The sequence below is a fragment of the Canis lupus genome, chromosome 2 (assembly GCF_048164855.1).
Source record: "Canis lupus baileyi chromosome 2, mCanLup2.hap1, whole genome shotgun sequence".
In the NCBI taxonomy this organism is placed as follows: Eukaryota; Metazoa; Chordata; class Mammalia; order Carnivora; family Canidae; genus Canis; species Canis lupus.
Window position 1 is genome coordinate 27,290,954 of NC_132839.1, and position 16,381 is coordinate 27,307,334.

General features: G+C 42.5%; 1 protein-coding gene across 3 annotated transcripts in view; it reads right to left on the bottom strand.

Moving 5' to 3' along the window:
• The window catches only part of RASGRF2 (Ras protein specific guanine nucleotide releasing factor 2), a 239,499-nt gene that overhangs the window by 164,680 nt on the left and 58,438 nt on the right, over window positions 1-16,381 (bottom strand). For all 3 annotated transcript variants that reach the window (XM_072793339.1, XM_072793320.1, XM_072793330.1), the window contains exon 2: window positions 10,387-10,493. In XM_072793339.1, the coding sequence (XP_072649440.1) occupies window positions 10,387-10,493 (107 nt within the window). The remainder of the gene's footprint in view (window positions 1-10,386; window positions 10,494-16,381) is intronic.

A 16,381-nucleotide genomic window follows, 5' to 3' on the forward strand; every position in this document is an offset into this window, starting at 1 on the left:
TTTCTGGCCCTCAAATTCTCTTGCATTGATAGCTCTACCCCACTGGCTAATCAATATTTATTAGGTGTCACAGTAGGGTGAGGGTCTAACTTATCACCCCTGCTAATCCCCCCTCTTTACTGATTGACTCTTTTCTCCTATGCTTGTCCCCTTTACAATGAATGGAAACAACTGCTCTGTTAGAAGAGATCAAAAAGAGGAATAAAACGTAAAGACTAAAATTCTGTCTAAATATTGCTCCTTCTTTCCAGTTCACAGTGAGTAGCTCATTACTTAAACACCTAACTTCAGGATGTATGGAAAGTTGTCAGTAACCCTTTCCAAAACACAATTAAACATAAAAAACAAGCAACATATTGTTGTAAGGTAACAGAACAGAAAGCCAATAATGGTAAAATAATTACTTTGAGGCAGAGACATTTTAAGGAACATTTATTTCCAAAAGCAAATATATTTTATAGTACTATATTATAAAACTTAAGAAAATGTTTTATATCACATTTCTGTTGATGATTCTTTCCTAACATTGACACTTCTATTTCCTTACAAACGTGCTTAAATAGTATCGGCAAAATTCTCTTTCTGATCACAAAAAATTATTTAGTATATTCATTAAATCCAAATGGATTAAAGGGGTTTGTAAGTTCTCATAATCAATTTCTACTACAAGAACTCTAAATAAAACGGCAATAGAGAGACACGTGGGGGGCTCAGTGGTTGAGTGGCTGCCTTCAGCTCAGGGCATGATCCCAGGATCCTGAGAACGAGTCCCACATCGGGCTTCCCTCAAGAAGCCAGCTCCTCCCTTTACCTGTGTCTCTGGTGAATAAATTAATAAAATCCTTTTTTAAAAAAAGCAATGGAAATAGGTGAGGATGTGGAGAAATTAGAACCTCATAAATTGCTAGTGGAAACATCAAATGATAACAGCCGCTATGGAAAATTAGTTTGGTGGTTCCTCAGAAAGTTAGACCTGGAGTTAACATATGACTCAATAATTCAACTCCTAGATATACCCAAGATTTTTCAAAATATATGTCCACCAAAATGTGTACACAAATATTTATATCAGCATTACCATTTGCTATTTAATAATAGCAAAAGGTGTAAACAATCCAAATGTTCAACATGGGTAAACGGATAAACAAAAGGTGGTACGTTCATACAATAGTATTGTGCCATAAAAAGGAACGGGGGACTGATTATGCTACAGCATGGATGAACTCTGTTAACACTGAGAGAAGTAAAAGAAGCCAGACACAAAAAGGCTACATGATTCCATGTATACAAAATGTCCAAAATGAGCAAATCCATAGACACAGAAAGTACGTCAGTGGTTGGCTAGGACCAGGGAAAATGGGGAGTAGGGAGTGAATGCTAACAGATATTGGGGTTCTTTGCAGGTGTTGGAAAGGTTCCAAAATTAGATACTGGTGGTGGTTACACAACCATTAAACTGTATGCTTTAAAATGGTAGGTTTTGGGCAGCCAGGGTGACTCAGCGGTTTAGTGTCACCTTCAGCCCAGGGTGTGATCCTAGAGACCCGAGATCGAGTCCCGCATCGGGCTCCCTGCATGGAGCCTGCTTCTCTCTCTGCCTCTGTCTTTGCCTCTCTCTCTCTGTGCATCTCATGAATAAATAAATAAAATCTTTTAAAAAATAATAAAAATTAAAAAATTAAATGGTGGGTTTTATGAATTTTTTAAATATTGTTTTTTTAAAACCAATGGGACAACCTCCCCACCAAAAACAGTATTTGTACTGCTCTATAATTCAAAAACTTTCTGCCAAAAAAAAAAAAAAAAGCCATATATATAAGAACAAGACCAAAAAAATGGTGCTAGGGGATCTATAACAAATACAAGGAGATAATAATATCTTTGTCATACAAAGAGCTCATAAACAAACTGATGAGAAACACACCAACAGAAAAAATGAGGAATGAACACGAGATGATAATTCATATAGGAATCACAAATATTAACAATAGCAAAAAATAGTCAATTTCACCAATAATCAAGGAAATGCTCATTACAGCAAGATACCATTTTTTATCCCTCAATACATATAATACAGATATTTAAAAAATGATTCCAGCTTTCTCATGTCCTAGTGGAGGGAGATTAAACTGGTACACACATTTCTGAAAAGCAATTTGTCTCTGTGCCAGGAGCAGCAGATAAGAGATGAGCAGTAGAGGTCTGCTTTGAAGGAATTCAGGCTGCCAGAGAGAAAGAGACCTAAACAAATCAATGCAATAATCCTGCAGGGGCTTGAAAAGAAATAAGGGGTTACAGTGGAGGCTCAAAGAAGGGAATGGTTGGTCCTTTCTCCAGGGGGAGGAAGGGGACCAGGGAAGGTGATGCAGAGCTGAGTCCTGAAGGGCAGGTCTGTTAGACTGAAGGGGACATGCCAGCACATTCGAGTTCCTGGGTGTGGTCCTACAGCTACAATCCAGGACACAGGGGATGGGAGGGGTCAGAAGTTCACAGAGGTCAGCTCAGGAGGGGCCTTGCTTGGACCGGATCACTGAACCCCAAGTTCTAGGATATAACAAATATCGGTCAAATGAATACAATTTTTTTTTCTTAAAAGCAATGTGAATCATGATGCTATTCTCTCCACTCTTGGATCTGGTTAAGATTTTCTATAGTAAAAAGTAAATGGAATTTAATAACCAAAAGAGCTAACAGGAACCCTGGAGTCCTTCCAGGAGCAGATGTTCTTTTCAGAAAGGACACTCCGGTGCCCTGTGGAGAAGGGAATAGGAGGCAAACATTGAAGAGAGACAGGTGAGGTGGCTGAGCAGTAAGCCAGGCAACCACCGTGGACACGGAGAGGAATATAGACCAGATGTTTCAGGGCTCAAATCCACAAGGGGCTGAATGGATGTGAGCAGTGGGGGCAAAGGGTGAAGGATGGCATTCTGCTGGCTGGAGTGGCTGAAGGTACATCTACAGGAGACTGTACCCTGGTACGAAGAAGGGGACAAGAAGGGGACATGGAGAAAAACAGGAGTTTGGACTCAGTGAGTGTCAGTTAACTGGGCACCCAGGGGGAGAAGGCATGTAGATAGGTCAGCATAGAAAGATGACTCTACATAATAGAGGCAATACATCTTGCTAAGTACACAAGCTCTGCAGTTAGCCTGCTTGGATCTGAATGTCCACTCTGCCACTTATTGCCACTTAGTAGGCTGGTGGCCTTCAGGAGGTCATTTCATCCTCTAAGACCCCAGACTCCATGGGAATAGTACCAGCAACTTCATGGGCTGTGGGATTGTTTAGTGAAAAGAGTACACAGTGCAGTTACCATGGTATCCAGTGGAGCAAAAGCGTGGGGAAAGGGTGGCTCCATCCACCTGGTGGCTGCTGGTGAGGAGAGAAAGGCGCAAAGGAGCAGAGCAGTGGTGTTAACAAAAGGGATAGAGCATAGGGAGCAGTGAAAGAAGGAGAAGAAATGATCAAAGGAGTAGAAGGAGAACCAGGAGTGAGTGATGTTGTAGAAGAAAAAGAAAAGATAATTTCAAGAGAAGATTCAGGTCTTTATATAACGGAGGTTAAAAAAACAAAACAAAACACCTCCAAGTTAGTAAGAAAGGAAGATTGAAAATAATGTGAATAGTAAATAAAGAGGGTGTAATCATATAATTTACCTACCTATCTTATGTACCCATCTTACCTATTTATCTAATGGATATGCAAATACGTAGAAAAACGGAGCACAGGGTTGTTACTAGGAAATACCTTTGAGGAAGTAATTGGGCGTGAGGAATGGGGCCAGGGAAGGACCAGCATACGAGTAAGTGCAAACTCTAACTTTTTACTCTCTCTGCTTGTCATTGTTTGAATTTCCTTTCTTTTAGACAGCTTGGATTTAGACTATTTGTGTAGTAAAACCTAAGTATTAAATATAACTGTGAAGCTGGAGTTATATAAGGAAAGAAAAGCTTCGGAAAGGCATGGTCAACTCAGGTGGGGACAGACACACATCACGAGGGGCTGAAAAGGGAGTAGCCCAATCACTCCTTCAGAAAGGCCTGGCTGCGAGCAAGAGAGGGCAGCTGGAGGGAGGATGCAGGCCCAAGAGAAAGAGTTGTGGGTTTTTTTTAAGATTTTATTTATTTATTCATGAGAGACACAGAGAGAGGCAGAGACCCAGGCCGAGGGAGAAGCAGGCTCCATGCAGGGAGCCCGATGCAGGACTCGATCCCAGGACCCCCGGGTCACCACCTGAGCCAAAGGCAGGTGCTCCAGCGCTGAGCCCCCCAGGCGTCCCAAGGGAAAGACTTTCATGTTTTGGCTTAAGGTTGGAGAGATTCATTCAAGGAGAATCCGAGAATACAGGAAAAAAGCCAAAGGGGGGCTGGTAGGCAGATGGGAAGTGTGAGCGAGCCAGGGGGTAAGTGCTGGAGCAAGGGAAGTGGAGGGAAGGGCTGAGGGCAGAAATCGGCCTCAAACTGAGCCAGCCCCGTGGCAGTGGCGCCCCGCAGGTGGCCAGGCGCTGCACACAGGACACCTGTCCCGCAGGTGCGTGGCCGTTCCCTGGGCCGTGGGAGCAGAAGCAAAAGCGCTGGGAGGAGTAGGAAGCAGAACCGACAGGTGAACCTATTAACAGAGGGCTGCACAGCCTATTAACAAACTCAAGGCCACCTCTTCCCTGTAGAAAACAAGTTCTAGGATCTCATCAAGTGAAACTGTGCATTGTTCTCAGACACCTTATCCCTCCTCTCTCCTGTTGCACTTTGCAGGCTCTAAGGAAGAAAGCCTTGAAGTCTCTCTTTCATCCTGTCAAATCTGGAGGCAAAGGACCAACAGCACTTCTTAGTAAAAAAAAAAAAAAGATGTATCTCAAATGAACAAAATCTACACCTTCCGCTTTGAAGTAGTGATAGTCTTGCTCCTACAAGAAGAATACAAAACATGGCTTCAGGATTGCTTGAGGCTATAACATTACTGCCCACGTCTGATTTTCTAGCCCTGTCATTTCCCTGTGATACATGAAGCTCTTTCCACTTTTCTATGTAATCACCTTTTTTTTCTGATTTGTAGGGGGTTTCTCCATGCACATTCTATAAAGAGCTGATTTTATGGGGAGGATGTGATATGCAGTGTGGCCTTTATAGTGATAGACAGATTTTAGACATTTCCCTCTAAATTAAGCCTCTGTCCAAGTAAAAAGGATGAGGTTATAGGCACTGGGTGTTTGGTACAGTCACTATGTTGGGGCATGTGGTTGTGTATGTTGTGTGTTGTCTGTGTGGTATATGGTGTGGGGGAGGGGAGAGCAGATGGGGAGTGGCGCGTGGAGAGAATGAACTACAGGCTGCCTCCGGCATATGTGATCAAAAGGACTACAAGTGAAAACAGACCCAAGTGGATGAATCAGGGCTTTTTAAAAAAAATATTTATTTATCCATGAGAGACACACAGAGAGAAGCAGAGACACAGGCAGAGGGAGAAGCAGGCTCCACGCAGGGAGCCCCACGTGGGACCCGATTCCGGGTCTCCAGGATCAGGCCCTGGGCCTGGGCTGAAGGCGACGCTAAACCGCTGAGCCACCTAGGCTGCCCCAGGGCTTTCTTTAGTGGGCAAGAGGACAAGACTTAACTGGAAGATTAAGTCTCTCTGCTCATCAAATTCAGCACTGACAGGGTGCAGGAATGGGTTATGTCAAGCCCCTCCCAACCTAAATCTGACGTGAGCTTTTCAGAATGGAAGCACGATGCCCAGTTCCTTTTCACTCGCAAATGTCCTCCCCACTGAGAAGAGTCTAAGATTCACCTGCCACAGGCACACACACACCAAGAGGATGGAGGAGAGTCAAGATGGGGTTTGAGCAGAGTTGCAGTTCAAAAAATTAGAAAGCAGGCAAAAGACACAGTAGGCCTGTCTCAAACACAGAAAGCATAAGCCATAATTTTGCAGGAAGAAAAAAAAAAGCTGCAACATTCTGTAGTGCGCTGTACCAGGCACAATAGTCTCTACATCTCCAACTTTTCACAAGTCGTCCTCTAACCTCAGCTTTGGTAGAAACCCAAAGCCAGCTTTCCCCTTAGAACACACCTTGCTTCTCTAGTAGCTTCTGATACGCATTTTCTCATATCTTGCACAGCCAAGGGCAAAGGAAGCCCTCAGAATGGCTCCTGACTGCCCCTTCCAGGCAAGTAAACTCTCCAATTCCCCACAGAGGCCCTTCCTGACCTGTGCTCATCATCTCTGACCCACAAACCTGCTTTCCTCCATCATCTCTTCCCCCAGGAAGTGACACTATCCATGATGGGGGGCCTGAGAGATGTGTAGGCTAGCACCCTGATCTAATACCACCCTCATCCAGGTGGTCACAAAGTCCTGGGGGAAGTCTATCTTCCACTGCATCTCTGGAATACTTTCCACTTCTCTTTTCTTAACTGTCATAGCCCGGGGCCTTTGGGTCTTACGCTTAGACCAGAATGGGCAGAGTTTTGGTACCTCTACCCACCTAGCTCCTCTTTCCGGTCATAACCACCTTCTAACTGCTGAGGCTTTGCTTGGTCAGTGTTCCAGCAGATGAAAAGTTGAGAAAAAGTGCTGTGGATGCTGTCTTTAAAGCCAATGAGACCTACGGACCCACAATCAACTCAGTCAATGTTTTTGACTGTCCTAATGTCAAGGACTAAATCAACTATAGTGGAAAGATATGACCAAGAGGAAGACAACAAGAAAAAAAATCAGGTTATTAAGAGTAACCAAAGTTCCATACGCAACTACCAAACCACTTATGGAATAAGCATAGATTTTAATGCCATTAAAATGCTCTGGCCTCACCTCATCCAGACAAAAATAAGACCGAGTCTTGCTAGCAGCTTCCCATGAACTGGTGCCAATAATATGTGATGGAATGATATTTTAAATGTGCCAGTGTTCTAGAAATGTAGTATTGGCCAACTTCAAGAAAAACTGTAAAACAAGCTTTCTGGACCCTGTCAGAGCTTGGAAATGAGAATGTAATTTCCAAAAAGACTTTCCTTGAATCTCATCTAAGGGAGAAAATATGCAACTCAACGTCCCGGAAAATGACCCAGAGATCCTCTCTGAAGGCAAACTGGAGCAAGTAGATTCAGCTCTGAGGTAGAAAAGCCAGCAGCAAGAATGTGATTTTCATGGCACGCAAGGACAGCAGACCCAAGCCAGTACTGAGAAGACAACCCAGGAAAATAGCAGAGACCAGGAGAAAGATTCTGAGTGTTTCTATGTAGTGTTGGCAGGACACTCAGAAAAGAACTAGTTTCAGGCTAAAATAGTCATCAGTTAATCAAAAGCTCAGACTTTAGCAAAAAAAAAGAAAACTCAGACTTTTAAAAACAGAGATTAATAAAACCATAGAACATTTTCTATTTAAGCAGTAGCACCAAATTAATGACATCAGACTGTCCTCTAAAGGTGAAATATTTAGTCAACCAATCAGTTGTGTAATTAGCACAATGCCAAGCAAAACTGGCTGACGAACACCTTCTCTGAATCAGCTTCATTAACTTTCTGGCTCTGTACATGTATGAATAGTCAGAATGAATTTCACAGATCAAAGTTTACACCAAAAACTCAACTTAAACTTAAATGATTTATAAAACAAAAAATTTAAGAAGCAACTCAATGCAAAAAGTCAAATATAAGAACTGAAGTATAAAGCAGTCTGTTTAAAAAGAAGTCATCAAAGAATCCAGTTCTGGGCCATAAATCAAAAGAAGAGCAAATTTAATGGACCAAAAAAGTCAGGACATTAAAAAAAATCAATTATTAACTAAGTCTTCAAATCCACAAGAGAAGAGAATTTTGATTATTTGATCACCTACACCACTAAAGTGGTTTCTAAAGTCTGTTTCCTAACAAGACCAAAAGTGCCCTGCTTTTGATCATATGTCAATCAATACCAAATACTGACCCACACCCCCATGTATGACAAAGTTCTCATGGCAGAGGGAAAAAAAACTTATTTAAAATCTTTTTTTTAATTTATTTTTTTATCTTTATTTTTTTTTATTGTATTTATTTATTCATGAGAGACACACAGAGAGAGGCAGAGACATAGGCAGAGAGAGAAGCAGGCTCCCTGCGGCAAGCCCGATGTGGGACGTGATCCCGACCTGAGCTGAAGGCAGATGCTCAACTGCTGAGCCACCCAGGCGTCCACTTAAAATCATTTTTGAAGTAATGCATACTCTGTATTTGGTCTACCACAGTATTTGCTTGGCAACTACAAAGGTAAGGTATTTACTAAAAGTATCTGACTTTTCTGGAATGAAAAAGAGGGGAGAACAAACACACATGTTTTAAGTTATTTACTCATTTTAATTCCCAGGTAGATAGGAATTACACAGAGATTGTGTCTAGAAAGGTGTTACCTTTCCAACTCGATACTCCTTTCACCTTTGAAGACCTGACCCTCTTTCTATAGCCAGTCGTTGTGCCTTACAGGAGATCCCTGAGCAAAACCCTCAGACAGAAACAATGAGAGAAAAGACAGCTGAACCGTGTGCCAGGGCCCCTCAGAGAGCAGCCTTTGGTTGCCAACCCTGTGCATCTCAAAGAAAGATTTTGAGGAGGAGGAAGGAAATGGAATTGAAATATTTTGCAAATAACATCCTCAATTCTCAATCCTGACCTTACATGAATCTATCTGCATCTCTGAATAGAGGAAAAGAAAAAAAAAATAGAAAAGAGGAAGACTCAGGAGAAAAAGATGAGAATGAAGACAGGTATGATCCAAAACACTGGCTACAGGCTCTGGAGTCAGACTGATTTGGGTTCGAAGCCAAGCTCTGCAGCTGAACAAATTCATGTTAGATGTTGGCCAATCTGCTTAATAATCATGAGCCTTTGTCTTCTCATCTGGAAAGTGGGTAGTTGTGAGAAATAAGTAAGGTATGTAAAGCACTCAGCGTGCTGCCTGCCACAGAAGAGGTAGGTAGCTGGTCAATATAAAGTAGTTGAAGAAAAAAGAGGGGTGGGGAGGGGAAAAGGGGGAGGAGACTTCCAGAGACAACATCTCAAGGGTTCAAGAAGAGTCTAAACTCAGAACAAATGCTCCATCCTCATTATAGTCAATCTGAAAGTATTTCTTGGTCACCTACTACATAATTAGCACTGTGCTTTGTTCAGAAATGAAGCATCCTCTTCCTCACTCAAGATACATACAATCCAGCTCAAGACACAGAAATCACACATGTGAACTATGTAAAAACAAACAAACAAACAAGCCCTAAATTGTACTAGACCGTTCAATATTCTACGTGCAGTAATGCAAGTGCTAGAGCGGTTTGGAGAAGGAGGCCCCGAGGGCTCCTTGTGAAGGGCAGTTACAGGGACGGGGAGGGAGAGGCAAGATGGGGCACTGAGGAGAAGCAGGGGGCCTGTCAGGTGAAGGAAAAGAAGCTGTGCCCAGCCGGAGTTCTTGCCACTGAAGCACCTGGGAGATGAACAGGGAGCTACAGAGTCACCCGAGATGGACAGGGAGGGGACAGGCAGGCAAGCAGCGAGATGGGAGCCATATGAAGCAAAGATGGACTGGGCTAGGACGCCCGGGGCAGCTCCATGGTTGAGCATCTGCCCTGAGCTCAGGTCGTGATCCTGGGGTCCTGGGATCGAGTCCTGCGTCGGGCCCCTCGCAGGGAGCCTGCTTCTCCCTCTGCCTGTGTCTCTGCCTCTCTCTGTGTGTCTCTTATGAATTAAAAAAAAATAGACTGGATTTCAGAAATGAATTTGAAAAATAAAAGAGAGGGAACTGCCTGGGTCTCTTTCAGATTTCTTCTTGTGTGAGGCCGAGTGTGTTCTTTCTACCTTCCTGGTATTTCTTAGGAGGAAATAAAAGCATGGTCTTCTCTCTCCCTGGATAGAGTCAGCATCACCTTTTTTGATAAGCAGCATCACCTTTTTGATAAGCACCTGTTTTGTAAACCCAGGGCAGGGTTCAGAAATGTGAGCTTGGCTGCATCCATATCCTTGGCTCTGCCACTTAGCAGCTGTGTGACCTCGGACAAGCAAACTAACCTTCCCGACCTCCCTTTCCTTCTCTGTAAAAGGGGGTAATTATAATATTCACTCTCAGATTGTGGAGAGGATAAGCAAAATCAATACATTTAATAAATTCCTTAATTGAGAAGCCCTCAGAGGAGCACCTGGCACATAGGAACAGTCCGCCGAAGTGACCTATTATTATTATTGTTGTATCTATTACTTTTCACTGTTAGCTAGAATATGGCCATAGAAGGCTCAGAGAATCATCTCGCACATGACTAATGAGGAGGTACCAAGGGATTGCAAGTTCTTCCAAAACTACAGCCAACAGTGAAAAACCCCAACACAAGAGACCCGGCCAGTTCAGCGTCACAAGAGGATTTGAGCCCCTACCTGGCTTGGTGAATGGCCTCCATCCACTCTTTACCGTCCTGCTCCTCCTCACAGCGCAGCTCCAGAGGTTTCTGACCTTCATGGCCAAAAAGAACGGTAAAGTAGTACTGGAGAGAAAAACAAAGTTTAGTTTTAGTTTTCAAGCATGACCATAAAATACATTTATTTCCCTACATGGGTCTATGTTTTAAAAATGCATCAGCATTATGTAAATCCTATTTCAAAACGTAATATCACTCCTAGTCCACTTGGCAATGACTTTGCACCTAGAAGATACAATAGGTTGCATCTTAACACCCTCTGTAAGAGTCAACCCACAACACCTCACTAGATATGGAAAAGGTAATTTGATAAGACTCTACACAGACACACAATTAAAATTCCTTACTGAAATTTCTAAACCTAATAAAAGATACCGAGCAAAAATTTACTCAGTGTAAATGAGTAAATTTCACCAACATTTTACCCATTGGTGTACAGTACTAGCAGCCCTTCTAAGATCAAAAATAAGAAAAAGATGGCAGTTATCAGTGCTTCTATTCACTAATTCTACCTGGAGGGCAGTATAGAAAAATGAAGGGAAAAAGGCACAATAAATGGGAAGCAAGGGGAAAAATTTTTCACAGCTGATAGGCCTGTACTAAAAGTTCATTGAGAAACTATTAGAATAAGAGCAGTGGATAAAATTGTTAGATATAAAATCAATACACAAAAATTTATTGCACTTTGGTATAATATCAACAGACTCAAAGCTTAATTTTGAAAATACAGCATTTGCAACAACAAATACAAGTAACTTAAGGCTAAATCTAAGAAAATGTGTTTATCATCTCTATTAAGTAAATTAATCTATAATTTCATCAGTCTTTATTTTTGGTAGAATTTGACAAACTGAATCTGAAATCTGTGCCAGGGGAGAAGCTTTCACTTTAAACCAGTCTATTTGAGGTCGGCATATTAATTACCAAACTGAGACTGTCTGGAAAGGAAATGTGACTGGTGAGTTTTTTTTTTTTTTAAGATTTTATTTATTTATATGGGGGAGAGAGAGAGAGAGAGAGAGAGAGAGAGAATGAGCTGAGGGGAGGAGCAGAGGGATAGAGAGAAGCAAAGTCCCTAAGCAGGGAGCCTAACATGAGGCCTGATCCCAGGAGTCTGGGATCATGACCTGAGCCAAAGGCAGACACCCCTGGCAAGCTTTTTATTATACGAAAATGATCAAAAATAGACTGGACCTACCCAGAATGTCTTCCTAGGGCATAAAAAGAACCAGTGCCACAGAGCTGCTCTAAGGGCGAGCCAAAGCCAGAGTTCTTTCTTTCATCCCACCTTCCCACCCACCCCCAAAGTTTTGTTTATTCAGTGTGACAGTTATGTACTCACTTTCTTCAAATGAATGTAAAAACTTTGGGACAAAAATCCTAGAGATAAAAATTTCCAACTTAAGGGAAAAGAGAGAGAGACAAACCAAAAAACAGTCTCTTAACTACAGTGAACAAACTGATGGTTACCAGGAGGGAGGTGGGTAGGAGAATGGGTAAATGGGTGATGGGGATTAAAAAGGGCACTTGCTGTGATGAGCACAGGGTGACACACAGAAGTGTTGAGTCACTCTATTGTCCACCTGAAACTAATACCACACTGTATGTTAACTCACTGGAATTAAAATTAAAACTTAAGAAAAACAATTTTCAGCACAATTTTACAAAAAAAAAAAAAAAATGACTAAGAGACTTCTCAGGTTACCTGAGCATAAATCATCAGTCCACTGAGGACTCTGAGTCATGTCTGTGTGATAATCCACCACGCTTCCCACGGACAGTCCTAAGCCCCATAAATGGCAAGCTGTCTTTAGTTCTTAAGCCTCTTGTCCAGCCAGAGGACTAAATGCTAGGAACCAGGGGGCAATAACTTGATGAAAAGGCCACAGAGAATGAGAAGAATTGAGTTTAGCACGGTATTCAATAAAGCTCCACTTAAATTTGAGAGGAAAAAAAGTTAAAACTCAATAATATAACAAATCAGTGTCTTAAAGGTCAATCCTGTAAGTGATGGCATTTCAGTAACTGCTGGCTACTGTCCAAGCCCAGGTGTCCAGTCGAGAGAGAGGAAACGCTCAATGAACTGGCCCAAAACTGAAAGGCTGCAACCAGGCCCTCGCCAGCAACTGCTACTCTGAAACCCAATTAAAAGTCACCTTTCAAAGACAGCAAGGCAATTATATTAGCAGAGTACATGCAAAGGTTAGGCCATGTCCCACGGCATAACGATGACGGCTTTGAGGCGCACATGTTGCATTTCCAGGAGTTCACTTAACAAATTTAGCTCAACTACAAAAAATTATGTCTTTAAATTCGGCATCTACAATGACAGTGAGTTTCTCTTCCTTTTCTCCCAAGATATCCTCACCTGTCGCCCAAATCGATTTCTCCAGGCAGATTCTCTCCAGGTGCCAGCCCCATATTTCTCCTATAGACAGCATTTCAGTCAGATCCAAAACTGCATTCATTAACTTCCCTCTCTTCCTTCTACCCCCCCAAGCCTCCTCCTCCTCCCGTCCGCCCACACAACTATTCCTTCTCCTCTTGTCTTTTCTCTGTCCAGTGAATCTTTATTCAATGGTTGCCCCAACTAGGCACCCCAAAGTCCTCTTCAACTCCTCCTCATCACCCTCACATGTGGTTTCACCAAGGCTCTCTTGGAGGACTCTCTTCTGGCTGGTGCCGGCTGTAGTCTGGTGGTGCTGTGGTTCTGCTGCACTGCAGCCACACCAGGGTATCCCTCCCACAGGAAGACGGGCTCTTTCCTCAGCCTCATGCTACGGCCAGCACCACCGGTGTGAATCCTGACCCCAAGTGGTAACTCAAGAACTTGGGCAAGTCACACTACTTTTCTGAGCCTGAGTTTCTTCCTGGGCATAACAAGGACAAGGACAAAGACCTTACAGGATCAAATCAGCTGACGGGCAGCATTCGGCACACAGTGGGCACTTAACAAATGTAAAGTGTATCTTTGTCATGACACACCTTGTTTCTTCTTTCATCCCCAGCCTCTTCTCCACCTACAAGTTCTTACCAAACTTTCATGACTCGTGTCACTGAAATGTCAATCCTCTAAAATCCCTCCTTGGCATCTTCTAGCAAAAAAGAGTCACTCTGTCCTCTGGGTCTTAGTAACCCCGTGTACCCTCTTCTGACATCCTAGCACTGTGCTAGGCACACACAAAGCCCCCAATACTGTTTGATAAACAAATAATCATCAGTAAAGAAACATGAGGTATAATTAAATTAATAAGTTTTCTTCAAACAGCCGCATGTGATGATAAATTTGATGACTATATAATCATATCCAGGTAGCCATCTAGAGAAGGGATTTAAAAAGACTGCTTAAACTACCAATATATCTTTTGATCCTAAGTATGAAAAGTCAGAACACCATAATGATCTCACAAACACAGAAGAGCAATAAGAGCAGATACCATACGCTGGCAGATTCACCAAAGGTTCTTACCCCCTACCTACAATGACCATAAAATACCAGAAAGACAACAGAATGAACAGATCTAGTACATTTAAATGTTCAGGGTCTTTTTGGTACCTTTTGTAGCTTTGTACGATTTTCATTTTTCTGGTTGTTATTATAATGGGTTTGCTGCCGTTTAATGCTATGTGTTTTTGCAGAGAGAACAAATGTAACCCAATATGAAAACACAAGCTCACTTAAAACTCTGGTCCCTAAGCTCCTGCAAGTTAGAAACAAATTTATAGCTAACTGTGGCAATTGCTGAGGGATAGTACTACAGGACCACTTCCACTTTCTACATTACTATATTGTTCAAATCATTTACACTAAACACAGCTATATAGCCCCAAAAAATGCTCATTCCATTTTTAAAGTGTTTGAGCCACTTACAACAGATACCTTCAGCTATATAATCAGCAATAAAGACACCTATTTTAAAAACTATGTTCAGATCTTTTTAATAGAACCTATATATCAAGAGAAAGTAAATTACATTGATCAAATCATTAATGTTCAAGGCAGATTAAAAACTACCGTGGTTTTCTTAAAAGTACACAGCAGAAAAAATAATCTCCTTTTAAAAATGCTGTTCCATGCATGCTATTATTTGGATGGTACTGTAGGGTTTTAAATTACTACGTAAGTCCTTGAAATTTTTCACTTTTTGATTAAGAGAACCAACACCAACCCTCTGTCATCAACCACTAAGTCAGAAAATCCTCCAAGTATCCCTTTTCCACTGCCCCTGCCAGGGAGGAGGAATGGGAGATGCCCCACAGGAACCCTCAGTGGTCTTCTCCTCTGGACCTCCCAGTGGCCTGACCCTGTAGGTCAGACACAGGATAGATAAAGGAATGGGTGCCTTCCAAATTGTCCCTGGCTAGGTGACTTACATCCATGGGACTAGGGATCCTGATAGCACAGCAGCCTGGGTGACAGTACCTCTGGGATCACAGCAAGGCTCTACATGGGATAGAGCTCTCTACCCTCACCAGGCCTTGGGGTCTGGCCTCTGAGTCCCTGGAAATGTGGCCCTTTGCAGCCCACAGCATATTTCTCCTCATTACCCTCATGGGTTGCTATGGCCATCCATCCCAGTCAAAGGGGAGACTCCAAGTGTTTAGGATATGGAGATTAATAAAGCTGTGTACAGTGGTCTAGATCCATTTCCAAAGTGATAATGAACTATGTGGTCCTGTTATTCATCCTGTGATTCATTAGCTCCTGCTCTTTCTCTTTCTTTCTGTAACAGCTTGTAGAGTGGAAATGACATACACTCTAAACATTCGATATACTGATGAAATTGAGCTTTATGTGCTCTTATACTACTCATTTTGACTCTGAGAAGTTCAACTTCACCCAACCTGACAACTGAGCTATCCTTAACATGCGCAGGAACTCCAATTAATGTTTTCCCAGTATATGACTGGCCCTTCAAAGAGAAAAGTACCCCATCCCTAAGCCCTAGAGGCAGAGACAGATCACTCTAAGTCTGACGTGCGGCCTCTGCCGTCGCATGAGAGATAAGAGACTGAGAATAATAGTAAGGTGGATATAAAAAAAAGGGGGGGGGAGAAATACTTCAAGCTTCTTGATAAAATTTTCCTCCTCAAATTCTCACTCCCTTGTATTCCTGTCATTGAAATGTCACTTGTAAGGTACCTCTCTGCCCACGGCATCTGCTTACCATTATGCCAGCTGGTGAGGCACTAACTGAAGAAAAGTCTAAAGCTTTATTCCCTTGATGCAGCTCCACTGGTATCTAGGAGAGAAAATATTTTACTCTCCAGCCTTAGTGATTGTTTTTATCTACTGGGATCATTTCTTTACCACAGCTCTCTCCCATAGGCACTTTTAGCTCCAAAGAAGATTCTGTGTAAATTAAAGGAGGCTGATTTCCCAACTACTTTATAGACTCCATCTTTTCATATCATAGTTATATGGTGAAGCTCTTCATAGTTAAAACATGTCAAATCATCCAACTACCTTCTCCAGGTCTTCTTAGACACAAAGATTTAAGATGCTGAAGGCTTCTCTCCTCCCTGTTGGTTTACTGCCTTCGCAACTCTGAGATTTGGAGGCCTTGCCATGGGCATATTTACTTCAGGGCAAGCCGACTTCACAGATTCACACCAGCATCCAAGTACGCAGTGTGATTCAGAAGAAAGAGCCCCAGGCTAGGAGACATCAGGTTTTTTCTCCTGCCTCTGGAGACAAAGTGTGAACTATGACAAGTTCTTCTTGTGCTCAGTTTGTTCTTGGGCCAACGAGAAGATAAGGCCACTTCTACTAATCCCCAGGGTAAAGAGCAAATGCAATAATAGATATCAAAGTGCCTGGGAAGGCACGAAGTACGTGTTGGCATTCCTGTGGGGGTGGAATTGACAGGTCTCACCTGGAAACCAGTCATCTCAAGTCTGCCTGGGACACTGGACTTGGTCCAGATCCACACATCTGTGTAATTCAAATGCTC